General features: G+C 42.8%; 1 protein-coding gene across 1 annotated transcript in view; it reads left to right on the top strand.

Annotated features, from left to right (window-relative positions):
- SCAI (suppressor of cancer cell invasion) overlaps positions 1-15711 on the top strand; it is a 42061-nt gene that overhangs the window by 16962 nt on the left and 9388 nt on the right. The window contains exons 4-12 of the mRNA XM_086475725.1: positions 5583-5678; positions 6306-6392; positions 6941-7039; positions 8385-8481; positions 9883-9981; positions 11078-11230; positions 12057-12158; positions 12928-13029; positions 14647-14725. Coding sequence (XP_086331851.1) covers positions 5583-5678; positions 6306-6392; positions 6941-7039; positions 8385-8481; positions 9883-9981; positions 11078-11230; positions 12057-12158; positions 12928-13029; positions 14647-14725 — 914 coding nt within the window. The remainder of the gene's footprint in view (positions 1-5582; positions 5679-6305; positions 6393-6940; positions 7040-8384; positions 8482-9882; positions 9982-11077; positions 11231-12056; positions 12159-12927; positions 13030-14646; positions 14726-15711) is intronic.

A 15711-nucleotide genomic window follows, 5' to 3' on the forward strand; every position in this document is an offset into this window, starting at 1 on the left:
CTTAGCTGTTGCTGCTGCCAAAAATGCAAGGGCTCAGCCTGCCACGTCTTTGTTTCAGTAGCATTTCCTTCCTCTCTTCCCCATACAGATGCCAAATAAAGCATTTGAGGAAAACATATGATGCTCTGCCAAGGTTGCTGCTCCAAAGTATACTTCGTGCTCGCACTACCAGCGATACCATCCTTTTGTGGCCATGCCTGCTAGACTAACTTAGAGGGGAGATTGTCTTTCTAGTGTCTCTACTCCCTTTTTGAACACCCTGAGCTGCTATAAGTTAGAAACAACTATTAATTATGTTCCAACTGCTCTCTTCTCTCCTTTACCCACTCCCACTTGCTTTTTTTCTTGGAAGAAGGCTGTAAAGAGGGAGCATGTTAGGAAGCAGTGTTTCGTGGGGTACTGTCACCAGTTATTATTTTCTTTTTAATGTTAAAAAGTGCTTACATGTGTTCAGTATCACAGAGAAACTTGACACTTTAAGAAATGAAAAGACTTTCCACATATATCATACTTTCCCACGTTATACGGTCTTGTTGCTCATTGTGCAGGCTGCAAGGATCGTGCTGTCCTTTCATGGAAAGGGGTGATGGTGTTTAACCATTTCTTTTGTAGACTTCTAGTCAGATGTAAGTTGAACCTCTTAGTTTTGTTCCACGCTGCTGATTTAGAAACAACAGGACCCTGTTAGCTTCAGGTAATGCTGCAGGCCGTACCCTGTCTGGTACTGGGAAGGGACTGGCTTCTCACACCAGTGAGGCAAGTTACTGTGAGTGCTACTGGTGTGCTTGCTGTCTTTGTGGGTTGTGAGAGGTGATGGGGAAGCTACACCACAATGCCGTTACCCCACTGCTGCTTAGGTTCTGTGAACAGGAGCCTGTAATTACTACAAGTCTATGAACATGAAAGGAAATTGTCTTTTTTATCACCTGTCAAAACCACAGGTGTTTTTAGAGCTCTGAATGTTAAACTTACAGTTGTTGTAACCTTCCTTTGTCAAGTATACTGCTGAGTCTCTAGGACTTTCTCAACATCTTTAAGTCCCTGGAAGTTGTCCCTGTGTCACACCTTCCGCGCGGCGCTGGCCAGACAAACCTCAGCACCTTTAATTGGTGCTCAGCCAGTGTTATCTGGCTTCTGCCAACAGCATGGCTGAAATGAGCTACTGACAGAAAATTAATTATGAGCACAAAGTAGTGCTGCTCTTTGCTGAGACTATACAGCAAGACTTGGATAAAATTCTGGACTGTCTGTGGAGTTTATCCACCAGCCACTCTAGTGGAGCAAGAGAAGCAGTCTTCTGTGCCCAGGGTGAGAAACCCATCCTTTTAGAACATCTGAGTTTGTGTCTTCATGTCCAGTTAAGAATGTTTTAAAAGCCAAGAAATTGGAAACAGTTTTCCACTTGTTGGAGGCTGTTGTAACGAAGCGTGTAGCTGTCATCTCTGTCTGGATAGAACTGTCCTAAATCAAAGCATCTCCATTCCCCCCTCTGCACCTGGATTCCTTCTTGCTGCTACTTCCTCCCTCCTGTAAGGCTGGTCATGATCAGTAACAGCCTGAGGGAGGGCCCCTACCACTGCCTGTGCTGCACCCACCACCCTCAGCCAGGCACACCCTGGAGGAGATTGAGGCTGTTGCCTTTTTCTCTCCGTATTGCTCTAATGTCCTTCTGTCGATCTGGAAGTAGCAAAATGTCTTGCTATAACGTAGGTCTTTTGCTCTCAAGTTGGGTGTGTAATTGCTTCTGGATCATATATTCCCTGTTTTCTTCAGTGGGAGGAGCTGCATTAATAATCCACTCTGCAACCAACTGAGCCTTTAGTATTCTTTTGGGCTATTTCTCATCAAATAATGCAGATTCTCTGATCTGATTAAAAATAAAAACCAACCCAAAACAGCACTAAATGTCTGCTTATGCAACCGTTTTCTCACAGCAAAATTTCTTGATACGTGGGAGCAACATGCATGGTGTTCAGAACACAGAACAGTAAATGGATGGCAGCCATGGCAGCTCTTGTCTGCAAAAATCGGTGGTGAAACCACGGTAATGTATTGTCATAAATGAAGTTTTATTACAGCCGTGTCAGAATACTATCAAAAGAACAAGTGCTACTGTCTGTTTCCATGGAGATCTTTCCTGTTCCCTGGGGAGCCGAGGAATCGCGTGGCATTGTGCAGCTATGCCAGCTGCAATTAGGCGAGCGCGCCGCCCGAGACGTACGCGTGCGGACACCCAGCAGGGACTGAGGACAACGGCCGAACGCGTGTGCGCTGCGCTAACGGGGGCTTTGGGAAACGCCACTGGGTTTCCTACCCTCAGAGCTACCGCGGGGCGGTGAGCTGAGCTAGGGTTCGTAGGGATGCTTCGGCTCCTACAGGCGAAGGGACGGAGCCGAGGGGGTGACGGAGGTGCCAGGGGGAAGATGGCAGGGGAGGAATCAAGAGCATATGAGCTTACAGACGAGGGGTATGTGCATAAGCATGACCAGCACACAGTTACCTGCTCATTTCTTAATTTGTGCCCCTACCTACTTCTCTGTGATTGAGAGAAGGTGGTGTGTGTTCTTGTTTCCTTATGTCAGACCTTGCTCAAATGTCCTCAGCAGCTTGGCCTGGAAAGCCTCATTTGCTGCTGGTAGGGTTCTGTGCTAATTCAGTCATTCTTTAAGTTAGTGCCAGGGAACCCTGATTTTTTTTTTTTTTTTTTTTTTTTTAAATTATCAGTTTTAATGTTGTTTTATATTTGTATTCACTTTTTATTTTCTTTTTTTTTTAACCTTGAAACTTGTGGATGTACTAATTAAATTTAACACTACCTCTTGCTATATCAAAGCTTGCCATATGTCTTAGGCATGTATGTGGACAGTTTACATCTATTACAACAATAGAAAGCAGTGAATCATTCGTTGCAGTAAATGCTTTGGATTTGCAAGTGTTTGTATTGGGCTGTATTTGATGAAGATGTTGGTGCCCTGAAGCACATACTCCTGTTTACCTCTCGCTACACCAAGGTATGTTCCGAGATGTTAAGCATCGAGTTGCAAGTTTGAGGGGATTTTTTGTTGTGGGTTTTTTTTGGTTTGCTTTTGGGTTGTTTTTTTTTGGTGAAAGCCTGCCCAGATCCTTGTCATCTTCACAGAATAGCAGCAGCAAGTACTGGAATGGTTTTCTGGGCTGGTAAGAGTCGTAGCTGATAACGGATTCATTTTACATGTAGTAACGAAGCTAGGTCCCTTCAAGCTGTGTGGGAAGTACAGTTGGCTGATGAGCAAAGGAATTTTAATTTCCTTTTCTACCTAGGGTGCTGTTAAAGCAGTTACAGTTAGCAGAAGTGCGCCAGTATGAAAATCGTAGTGTACTGCTTTGCCTGTCTTACTCCTCCAGAGGACATGGCATGGTTTCCAAAAGGTGGTGTTTCCCTCAGTCTTGACCTCCAAGGCTTGGAAGTGGAATATGCTGCTTCTCGTGCCCGTATGCTGAAAACTGAGGTGTTGGGTGGTACGTAAACCAGCACAGTGATTTGAGAGAGCATTCCCTGAAGAAATCATTCTTGAATCAAATGAAAGATTATGCTGTCTTGCAAAAGCTCTTCCGCTTGTAGAATTGGATGCCTCCTTTGAATCTGCTTCAGTATAGATTTGTAGGCAACGTGTGCTCAGTGAGACTGAGGGTTTTTGGTCTTCTCTGTTGCATTTGCTCCAAGAGCCAAGTAACTCCCAGGTGACGGATTTCTGGTAGGATTGAGAGCCCAAACCTTTAAAGGTAAAATCCTTGGGACTGTATCATAGTTGTGGGGTGGAGGCGGAGGGAAATAGATCACAGCGTGGAAATCGAGTGGAGGTATGAAAGCAGAACTGAACTGGGTTGACTAACTCGCCGTGTAGCACTGGAGACTGCCATGAAAAAAACAGAAGGTCTCAGGTTCTGATGTCTCACTAACTGAGTTAGAGGGTGACACATGTTGTGGCGACGAGGTAACCTGACCCAGCGAGCGTGAGCCGTGAGCATCCATCGGCTTGCTGGCCCTGGTGACATTTGGACAGCTAATTTATGTATGATGTTGTAGGGTCTGTTTCTGAAACACAAGGAACAGCCTCATCCATTTAAAAAAAGATTACTTCCTTAATGAGTAGCAAGAAGTATTATCAGTCTAAATGAGTCTAAATGAACTAATTTCCATTAGATTATTCTGCTTGCTCTTGAGTAGGTTGGGTTTTTTTACTGTGATATTTTAAGAGTCCAATTTAGTTTGCTGTGCATAGAACCCTAAAATTACTTCTCTTTTAGCAAGACAGTAAGATGTTTTCAATCACCTGTTGAAAAATACGTGTAGGAACACAGTCGTTTCCTATTTGGAGTGATTATTTATAGACCTGTTCTGATGCTGATGAGAACCTGTTGATATTGAGGACCTTGATAAAGGCATGTTCACAGGGGTTAGAGAGCATTGATTCTTCTTTGCCCTTTAGACTGTGTTTGTCCATAAATACCAATGTTTCTGCACGTATCCAATCACTTGACTCCTGTTAATTCACTCAGGGAGAGCGCTGCTTCCGTCTGCTGCTGTTCTGCATGTTGGAGCAGCCATTCGTGAGTCCGGGGCACATCGGGAGAGAACCGGCTCATGTCTACACAGTGTCATATGTTCATGATAAATACCTTATAAATACACTGTAAATTTACCATATGTTTCATAACTAACTTAAAAGTGAATGTCCACCTGTGTAACTGGTGGCAGCTGCTGGACAGGACCCATCTTGCTGAATCTTGGGGAGGGAGAGTCAGCCTTTCGTAAGGGGTCTGTTGGTCTGCAGCTGGACGAGTGCTCTGGGGTAGGACATTAAGGGCTGTGCATATTGACTGGCAGTAGACACTAGAATAACTAGAATAATTCTGCTGTTCCTTGAATAAGTTCTTGCATTTGAAGGCCGAGTTATTGTCTTGTTTTAGGAAGGAAAAGTTTTACTTCAAAACCTTGTGGTTAAGCTGCACACTTTCAGTTTGATGTCATAGCGTCATCCTTTTTTGTATGGAACCTGCAGGGCTCAGGTGGTTTGAGACCTTGGCTTGCTGTGTCCCCAAACAGTGATTAAATGTAGGCAGTCACTTGGAACATTTGCAAAATGCACAGGACCTTTAGTAACAGTGGTAACTTCAATCCTTTTGCATTTGAAAAGTGATAGAGAGTTCATCTGAAAGTGGGAAGCAATAACGAGGAGACAGCACTGAAGAATTTCTTCCTCCTTCCAATACGTGCTTCTTTCTCATATGCATATGCAGTCTTTTCTTGTATCTATGTTAAATTAATAGGCTGTCTGGCTTGTGGCGTGTACTAAGGTCAGATCTTGATATATGTACTTCCTACAAGCTAAGCAGGATTTCCTTGCAGATTCTAGTAACAACAGGTTTTGAGAAACTACAAGAATCATAGTTCTTGTAGTTCTGGGTGCAGGCAGAGGTGTAAAGCATTTCAAGTCAATTCTGAACCAAGTTATTCTGACATTGACAGAAATATGCTGCTGTCACGCCGGGCTGACTGGAATCTACTCCCTAACTCTGGATTTGTCACTTGTCTGTTGCAGGGATTTACCTCAGTATGGGCAAAAGCAGTGGCAATCCTATTTTGGGCGAACATTTGACGTTTACACCAAACTCTGGAAGTTTCAACAGCAACATCGGTAAGGGAATGGTGTAGGCAGATGTGTTCTGTGGATTTAAGTGCAACTTTAATCTCTGGTATGCCTAGGGCCCCCAGTTAAGATTGAGATTTCACTGTGTTATTCAAGCATGAACGGAGGGAACAGTCACTTCCTGTAGTGCTCACGCTCTAATGGATTAAAATGTTGCAGAGTTTGCAGTGTGACTTTTTTTAACAAAACCTTTTGCTCTACTTGAACGCATGTTGCTTTAATATATTAGCGAGGAGAAGCTGGGATGATGGCTTCTGCAGTGCAGAACCCATCTGGAACGGTGTGAAGCGTCTTGCTGCAGCGTGGGCTCTGATCTTTCACACCTTACATGGGCTGCATAGTCTGAGTGTTCTCCTGGCAAGTTGTGACCTTTTGTGGTGTGTATGTTGTGCAACATACTCGTGTCTAGCTCTCACCAGTTTGTGTGAGGTAGACGGTCCTTGTTCCGGTGTGTGTATGCAGTGCTGGTCGCTCTGTGAGGGGCTGCTGCTGGGAATGCCACACCAGTAATGAAAGCTGGATTTGGCCCTACAGTGGCTCTTTGTCTTGTCTGGTGTGATGTTCTGAGAAATTCTGGAATGCCTTTTAATCTTTCTTTTCTCTCTTGCGAAATAGACAAGTATTGGACAATCGGTATGGGTTGAAGCGGTGGCAAATTGGGGAAATTGCTTCCAAGATTGGGCAGCTCTATTACCATTATTAGTAAGTAAGCACAGAAGAGGATTCAGTAGGGGAACTCAGTTAGTGGCAGCTCCATGCCAAACGCCTGGATACTCAGTCAGGAGAAATCAATGTACCAGTAGAGTCACCGTGCCTGTTTCTGAATGAGAAGGCCCTTGGGACTGCATGGGGGTGCTGCAGAGAGAGGCACCTGTGAGCCAGATACCACATCGCTAGCTGATACTGCCTAAGGACTTGTGTTCTACCTCAAAAGTGTCTCTAAGTCTTCCATGCATGCTGCATTTGACTCTTGGGCAAAAGTGTGATTTACAAGTTTGGGAGCTTAATGTTCCTTTAAACTTTTCAGTTAACCTGTCACCTGTACATATGGGTACAAGATGGGCAGATCTGAAAAGATCTGAAATCTGTCTTCCCAGCAGGCACAAAAAATGCGAGTCTGGCTTTCATACGATTTTACTTGAGGAGGGAGTTTTGCCATTGATGCACAAGATGGTTGAGGGGGCAGGAAGGGAGGGTTTGGCACGGATTTCCATCTGAAGCGGTGAGCTAATCTGATTCTTCCTCTGCAGCTTGCGCACTTCAGAAACCAGCTATCTCAATGAAGCTTTCTCCTTCTATTCAGCAATTAGGCAGAGGTCATACTACTCCCAAGTCAACAAAGAAGACAGGTATGTCTGAACAAATCGAAGGAAGGCCCTTGTTTTTTCAAGACTGGAACGGTGTATGAAAGCGGCAAATAACTATAAACTATAGGAGCATAAATGGGATGAAAGCAGTGTTGTTAAAGGGAGTTTCTTTTAATCCTCCTGCCACATTTAAAAAAACCTCAGTATAAATAAGAGCACTGCTGTATGACTGGAGGAGTATCCTAGTACCTGGTCCTGGCTAGAAAGCTGTTAGCCCCAAAGCCTTGTCATTTTGAGTCCTGAGCAGTATCGGTGCTGGGACCTAGTATGCTGTGGCTGGAAGACAGGTCAGTTGGGCTGAAGCAGAGGAACCTGTTTGATTCTAATCAGGCTTTTCAGGGGAACATCAGTTAGTACTGCAGTGCAACAGCTTCTGTAACTGACTGGGACAAGGTCCAAGAGCTTCAGGAGGCATAACGTCTTCCTCTTAAGATGCTATACTGAGAAAGATGACACTCAAAATAGGGCTGTGTTGTGGCAGTGCAGAAAGTGTGCTGCCTGCCAAGACCATAGACAGATATAAATAAGAGTAGGTAGAGAACTCGATTCTGGATCCTGATCTTACATTCTAGCCAGTAAACCTGGATTCTCTCATCAAAGTAAGGTTAAAGAAGAAATGATCTGAAGTCATCATCAAGATAAATGCAGAAGGTTAGCTAGGGAGTTTCCTGCCAAGCATTCAGGGATCTCTGGACTTAAACTAATTGCACATCTCTAGTCTTGTTGATGTCTAAATGCACCTGTGTGCCACAAAAAAGCTGAAAGTTTCCCTGCTCTGTTCTGATCGCTGTTGGGCCTATTATCTTCTCTCTTAAAAATCTCTCAATTTCAGTCTGAGTGCTTGAGCTGTTTCAGACAAGGTAGGATTGACCAAGCATGTTTCTAGATGCTGTCAGAAGATTTTAGAAATGGATGAGCAGTTACAGGCTATGCTGACTTGCAGATCTCTTGAGTTGCCCCAGGTGGGTGAACTCTGAGCCAGCTGTGATTATCGTGTGGTGCAGCGGGGTCAGATAGTGCCCGTGGACTGTCAAAAGGTTTGAAGAGACAGCGGTTATATCTGACTCCCATGCCTGTTCTCATGTAAGGAGACTGTGGGGAAGGGGGAGGCTGTGGCTTTCTGATGTGTATTTTATGTCCCTGTACTCAATTTTAAATAAACCCCTCAACAGCCAGGTAGCTATTGATCCCCACATGAATTCAGTTAGAACTCTTCATCTGCAGAGTGTTCAGCCTTGCTCTGGTCTTAAACTCCTCTTCTCCCTTACCCCTGTTGCCTATGTGTGTTCTACTTTAATCTCAGATTTGTTTTTGTTGTTGTGTTTAGGCCTGAATTAGTGGTTAAGAAGCTGCGTTACTATGCAAGGTTTATAGTGGTTTGTCTCTTGCTCAACAAAATGGATGTTGTAAAGGACCTTGTAAAGGTAGGTTAAAATGAGAATAAACGTGCTAAGGGGTGGGAGGTTGCTGGTTATTCAGGGCTTTTCTCCTCATTAAGGAATCCATAATATAGTCTATTTCAATCACTCTTTGGATCTATGATGTTAGCTGCTGCTGCAGCATAGCTTTTCCTTTTTTTTCCTCGTTTAATTGATTGTGCTGTTGGATGCCACAAAAGGAAGGAGTAACATGACTAGAGGTATGGAAAGATTCGGTATGATCTGAACATTTGGCTAGAGAAGAACTTCACAAATTTATATAGCTAGGAGTAAACTGTAAGGTGCATGTTATTCATCTGGAAATGTGGGGCTTGTGATAACTCTGAGTACATCTTCATTCCTGTAGTGGATTTAAGACATTGGTGGAGTCTCCCCCAGCAAGTCTTCATGACACGCTGTTGCTTGGAAAGCCCTTGTCTCCTAGCTTGATGTTGAGCTTATTTCTCTTCCCTTCCAAACTGCAATCACTCTGTCTCAGGTCTAGAACACATCCTGGATGTGTCCTGAATACTTCCAGAGACCCATCAAAATTAAACCTTGCTAAATGATGTAGATACCACTATGGAGTTGGAGAGGCTGGACCTGCCTGTGCCTCTGCCGTGGGAGTAAAGCACTGGATGCCTGTAAACACGAGTCCTTAGGTGCAGCAAATAGAGTACAGGCCAGTGTGGATCATGGCTTTTCTAGTGTATCTGACATCCAACATCTTCTGTGAACTGGACATTTAATGATGACCCTTCAAGCTCAAATGATTTGACGGCATTGTTTGAGCACCGAGTAACGGTATTGCAGTAGCTGCAGCCTAGATAGGGAGGTGCCCTTTAACTGCAACAAAGGAACAGCATGCGTCTCCTGACAGCATATGCTTCCCAAACCCCTCCAACAACCTTGCTGCAAGTAGCTTCTGGTATTGACAGTTTTGTGTAGGTTGCATTACTGTCTTTGTGTCTAAGCTTCCTTGAACTGCCAGCTTAGCTTAGTAGCAGCTAAAAAAGCCCTACCATTCACTTTCTCGATATATTTAAAGTTACTTGTGAACTGAAATTTGAGTCCTTGGTTATCCATAGCTTATGGTGATAACCAGTGACATAGCTGTATGCGAGTGGGATGGTTATACTTAACTCCAGATATTCTTTGCATTTGGACCTTCTTAAAAGACACTTTGCATTGCCAAAACTCAGTGTCACATTGGCATTCTGTCTCCTGAAAGAGCGCGTTTTGGCTGGCGTGTTAGTCATAAGTGTGCTGCATATGTTCTCAAGTAATTTTTTTTTTTTTAATTATTCTTAAAGGCCAGCACAGCTAACCAAACTGTAAAGTTACTGACTGCCTGTTAAGCTCTAGCTTAAGAAGTGACTATGTCTGTCTTTGACCTCTTTACATCAGGAGCTGTCAGATGAAATCGAAGACTACACTCATCGCTTTAATACTGAGGATCAGGTGGAGTGGAACCTCGTTCTTCAGGAAGTGGCAGCGTTTATCGAGGTGAGAATACCATTCCCTTTTAGTTGTTGATTTAAAAGTAAAACTTTCTGACTTATTCACCGAGGTGTTCCTGTATCACCACCTCCACGTGGTAAGCCGATGCGCCACGTGCAGGGACAGTGTTCCTGTCCAATGTAATCATTGAGGGTGTTCGCAGTAGCTTAGCAGTGACAGCCGTTAAAGGGCCCGAAGGGTCAGACCTGGCCATGTAACGCGTTGAAGCCCGAAGAGTGAAGCTGAGATGCACTTGGTCACCTGCTTGGGTTTGCTCTTGGTGTTCAGAAAATGGTGGAATTGAAAGCACAGCAGTTACCACGGTCAATATTTGGAGAGACTGTCAACTCTAATTCTGTTGTTGTGAAGCCAGTCCAATTTGCTGATCTCTTGGTTGTGTTTCGAGGTGTACTTTGCTGGAGTACTGGTCTGTTACACTGGCAATGCATAAGCAGTGTAGAGTGGAAAATGCTGTGTAAGCATGGGAGGTAACCGGTGGGCTGTTAGCACAGTCGTAATGTGACCAACTTCTGAAGCTTGTTAAAAGGAAAGTTTTTTTTTTATTCTGACAAATGAGACTGTTCCACTTTCCCCCTTTTGTACAGGATGTCACTATGTAACACGAGTATTTATTTAAGGATAGCATAAAGAATGGATGGCAGCGTTATCATTCACTCATCTCCTTTGCTATTTATTTCTAGGGAGGGAAGGCAAACTAAAATAGTTCAGGGTTCTTCTATGTTGTAGGAATGTTTAGTTTATTCTGTGAGAACTTGTAAGGTTGTTGATGACATTTGGTTCCTCAGGTATAGAAAAGCTGAAGCAGAGTTCATGTCATTCGAGGAAGTATGTTTTTCTATTTGCTGTAGCTTCAGGTGCTTGTACTGTGTATTTGCTTGCAGTCCCTAAGAGCTATTGCTTTTCCATGGGGTAAGGCACTACTCTGTAGCCTGCATACAAATATATATATGGCAAATTAATTTTAAAAATCGGCCTCCGTTATGAAATGTTTGCTGTAAGTGACAAGACCTTTGGACTTCTCTCTGGCTGCAAATCTGTATGTTTGCTTGAATTCCTGATTTATTCTGGTTGCTTTTTTTAGGCAGACCCTGTCATGGTTTTAAATGATGACAACACCATTGTAATCACCTCTAACAGGCTTTCTGAAACAGGAGCTCCGTTGCTAGAGCAGGGAATGATAGTGGGACAGCTTGCTCTTGCAGATGCACTGATTATTGGGAACTGCAACAACCAGGTAAAAGAATTTCCAGGCGCTTGGGTTTGTATCTTTGGAGTTCAGAGTCCTTCCCCCGATATCTTCTGATCACACAACAGCGATTCCAATAGAGGCGAACATTCAAATATTTTGATTGTGCTGTTTGCAGCGGCAGCAAGAAGACGAGGCTCTCACAAGTCAGAGTTAAAAATGAAACGTTAGATATTAGACCTGTGGTACTCACCCCTTATTGCTTACATTCATCATATCAATTAAGTAGATACAATTGATTTTCATATACTGGATTGTTCGAGCATGAGAGGCCTCTGGGATAGGTCTAGAAAAAGCTTGACTCGTGCTTTCACATGACCTGCTGAAGCAACTTCAGTTGCAACAGGAAGGGGTTTTCAAAAGACGCTCAAGATCTTGGGTTTTAGATGATGATGATGATAGTGAAGTTGTACAGACTTCGTGACTACTCTCTGAGCTCTTTCTTCAGATAAGCAAGGCAGTCGTACCTAAACTACAACTTTGTGTATATTTTTCAGATTTTGTCTAAATTCGTAGTACATGGCTGTTTCAGCATTTGATTTGTAAACACCCCAGCAAAGTCTGTAATTTGCAAAGTAGGGGTCTGTACTATAGTGAACTGGCCTGGTAGACCAGTAATAAATAGACCTTTTCCTCTGTGAGCTCTTCTAAAAGTCATTCACAGCTCTTTAGAGATTCAAAGATGACACTGACAGGTCTTAGAGAGACAGAAAATGGTCTGCCTGGTATGCAGTTGAATCTCTTACCTGGATGATTCCAAAGAAATGCTGTTTAATCTGTATCTGGCAGGATAAACTGTTTAACTCTCTTGCAGGTCAAGTTCAGTGAATTAACAATTGATATGTTCCGAATGCTACAAGCACTTGAAAGGGAACCAATGAATTTAGCGTCACAAATGAACAAACCTGGAATGCAGGTAAGTTCTCCTGCTGTGATAAACCTGGCAACAGATCTTAGCTGGGGTTTTTTGTTTGTTTTGAGCGGTGTACTCTTTCAGTATTGTCACTGTGCAGAGCGGGTTGGTAAAGCTGGTGTAACTCTTACTGGTTAGTGAGGAGTAGCTCAAACCTGTGGAGTTTGATCCAAGCCATGTCTTCCCTTCCTTTTTTTTCTCCTTAGCAAACCTTCAACAGTGGGAAAAAATAGCAGGAACAAATATTTGGGCATCATTTCACAACTGGTTTACATCAGTCTAGCCGAGGTACTTCTGAAGGGGTGCCGTGCCTGTCCTTACCCGTATGCACGTCACCCCTTCCTTGTTTTCACTCTAGCAGTTGTGCAGCCAGATAAGCTCATCAGCTTGCTAAGTCATCTGAAAGTTAAATATTCCCTTCAGAGAAAGCATAAAAACCACTTTATCTGGAGGCAAAAGGAAATATGTAGATTTTAATTTATTTAATTGAGATGAGGAGTGAATTTTTTCACTCTTTTCTTGGGTGATGCTTTAGAGAGTAAGGAAGATGTAGGTAACAAATTTAAATGAAGGTTCATACAAAGTTCTGGTTCCCATACTGTGCATCTTGCTTTACTGTGCAGTCGGAAGTGCAGCTTGGGCAGACCATTTGGGTGGAAGTACGTTGAAGATGAACATTCTAATGAATAGAAATTTAGAGGGTTATGAAACTGCTTTGGTATTCTACAGTTGTTGGGTTTTTGTGTTGTGTTTTTTGTTTTTCTTTTAACAGGAGTCAACGGAGAAACCAGCCAGGCGGGAAAACCCCCATAAATATCTACTTTATAAACCAACTTTTAGCCAGCTATATACATTTTTAGCAGCATCATTTAAGGTTTGTGAAATTGAATTTATTCTTAATAGAAAAATATCCAGAATAGTGTGTGACACTGAGTAAAATGTGGTTGAGATAATCTTTTATACTTCGAGATAATTAATGCTTTTTGGCATTCTTAAAATGTTCAGTATGATCTTCAGAGAGGGTAGAGATATTATAGATATGTGTGATTCGTATAATAAAAGCAAATCTGTTGTCTGTTGTGAAGGGAAATTTAAAAAAAAAGAGTCATTTTAAGACAGAAGCCCAGCTTGCTGTTAAACAGCAGTTGTTCTGTCATTGCTAAGATACAGCCCTCTTCAAAGCAGAGCTTGAACAGCTCCCGTGCGAGCGGTCGTAGTCGTAGCTGTCTGGTATCAGGCGTGGTGCATGGCAATACTGTGGGAAGCCCTAAGTAATGTGATGTCATGTAAGTGTTGCATGTGATTTAATCTTTTCCAGTAATTTTATTTGTGCATGTGTACCCACACACACATATAAACAGACATTTATATTTACCTATGCAGACGTACGTATAAAAATAAGTTTTCCTATATAAAGTTCATCTATTTCCTATATATATTATATAGGAAATACTTACTGAGAGATCTGGAGAACAGAAAAATCTTAAGAGTATTCTTGTACTTCATGTTGTGCCAAACAGTCCAAAATGAGGGAAGTATTTCAAGAAACAGTTGCTTTTAAGCACTGCACACCTGGCGGGTCTCAGTTCTGTGTCCCATTGGAATTGTAGCTCTCTCCTGCACGTGCTGTATTTATCTGCCTGTCTGTCTTTGTTACCCACTGCTCTCTTCCATGTAAGTAATCGAAACGTTTGTAGACTTTTTAAAATACAGTTGCCGTGCGTATTTTAATTTAATAAAGTTCCTGGCCTTATTATGCTTAATTATGGCTGTACAAGTCAGCAACAGGATTTAGTGGTAAAAATGGAATATGAGTCCTATGAAGAAACAAGTTTCAGTTTGTCTCAAGAAAGAACTGTAAAGAAACAGCCGGTGAAGTGAAGGAAGTGCCTCCTTACTGCTTAGGATTTTGGGCGCCTCTACGCTCAGCCTTTCGCAGCAATTTAAAGCATCTGTTTCCTCCTGCGGACAGCCCATTAGAAAGGTGGAACACAGATCTTTTACAGGTCTGTCCAGAAACCTGGGTGTGTCGAGCTTGTTCAGCCAAGAAGGGTCGGGGGGAAAAGGCAGATGTTGCAGACTGGGTTATTTGGAAACAAAGAACTTCCTTTAGGATCCTGAATTGTTTTGGGAGTTAGGGTCTGCAGAGATCTTGGCAGCTTTTGGTTCCTGTGCCTCGGGAAGCCTCAGATCTGGCTAGATAGTAAGAGAGTCTGTGTGGAAGCAGATGCTTTTTTAGTGCTGCTTGAACCTCTTAATGCCAGCCTAGAGTCTGTGTGGGGGGAAAAAAAAAAGTACGAACGTGTCATCAGTTTTCATTTTTGTGTGTGTGCTCACCTGTCTGAAGGGATCGAAGAACAGAGTGCAGGGAAGCCAGAAGCAGGAGTAGCACAATCTTAAATGACAATATATTTTTGAAGGTGATGATTGAATATTAAAATAAACTTACACATTTCTTCCCTTGCCACTCTTCTCTCTATTTGAATTTCAGGAGCTGCCTGCAAACAGCGTGCTGTTGATTTACTTGTCTGCCACGGGCGTGTTTCCATCAGGTCGTTCGGATAGTGAAGGTACAATAAAGGAATGCTCCCTGTCATGAACAGGGCTTGAATTCTCTTTATGTTCCAGGACAAGTGACCAAGAAAGATGTCACAAAGCTCCTTTTAAAAGACAAGTCAATTTTATTCCCCTGATAACTTAGTAAGATAGCCTTTTTTTTCCACAAACAATAGTTAATTCTCTGTGTTTTAATTAGTCTGCATTAACCTGAGACCTTTTCAAAGGACATACCCAGTTTTTGATGCATCTGAAGTACTAAAAGCTTCACCAGTTTTGAAGACCACGTGGCTTAGTTGATGCATCAGCGCAAAGTTAATGAAATGGCTGAATGGCACTTTGTGATTCTTTCCAGTCTCCAGCACTAGGAGAACATATGGTCAGGAGATGGGTGGTAAAAGGGCTGAAGCGTCTGCAGGGACTCTTCTATTTGCACGCTTGTTAACCTGACAATTCAAGCCCTTCTCATGATTTTGACAATTCCCCTCACCACATCCTCCTGTTCTTTGCAACCTAGCAGAATATTTGGATGCAGCTGCAATCTAAAAGCTGAAAACTGGTTGGCTGAAATAAACACAGTCAAAAGATCTGTTCATATAATTCAAGGAAAAAAAGAAGTTATTAACATCCTAAATATTGTACATGCCTCATCTGTTTGAGACTTGCATTCCTTTATAAGATGCATGCCTTGTCCATCCCAGTGCATGATTTATAGAGCTTTCAAAATGTTAAAGGAAAAAAATCCCTGTCAGCTTTGGATTGTGGCAGTGATTTTTTTTAAAATGCTTTTAACATTTTACTTTTGCTGCAACGTGGTGACAGGTTCTAACTCAACTGTGTTCCTTACAGCCTGTGGTATGTCCAGTCCACTGCATGTGGTGTTTCAGCTTAGTACCTTGCTGTAGATGCATCCAGGCTCTGACATCTGAAGAGCTGCACAGTCAGACTTCAGTGTGCATTAAATCAATCCCGTTACAACTGCATTCTTTTAATAAGGTGG

Source organism: Leptosomus discolor, chromosome 19 (genome assembly GCF_034619465.1).
Source record: "Leptosomus discolor isolate bLepDis1 chromosome 19, bLepDis1.hap2, whole genome shotgun sequence".
NCBI lineage: Eukaryota > Metazoa > Chordata > Aves > Leptosomiformes > Leptosomidae > Leptosomus > Leptosomus discolor.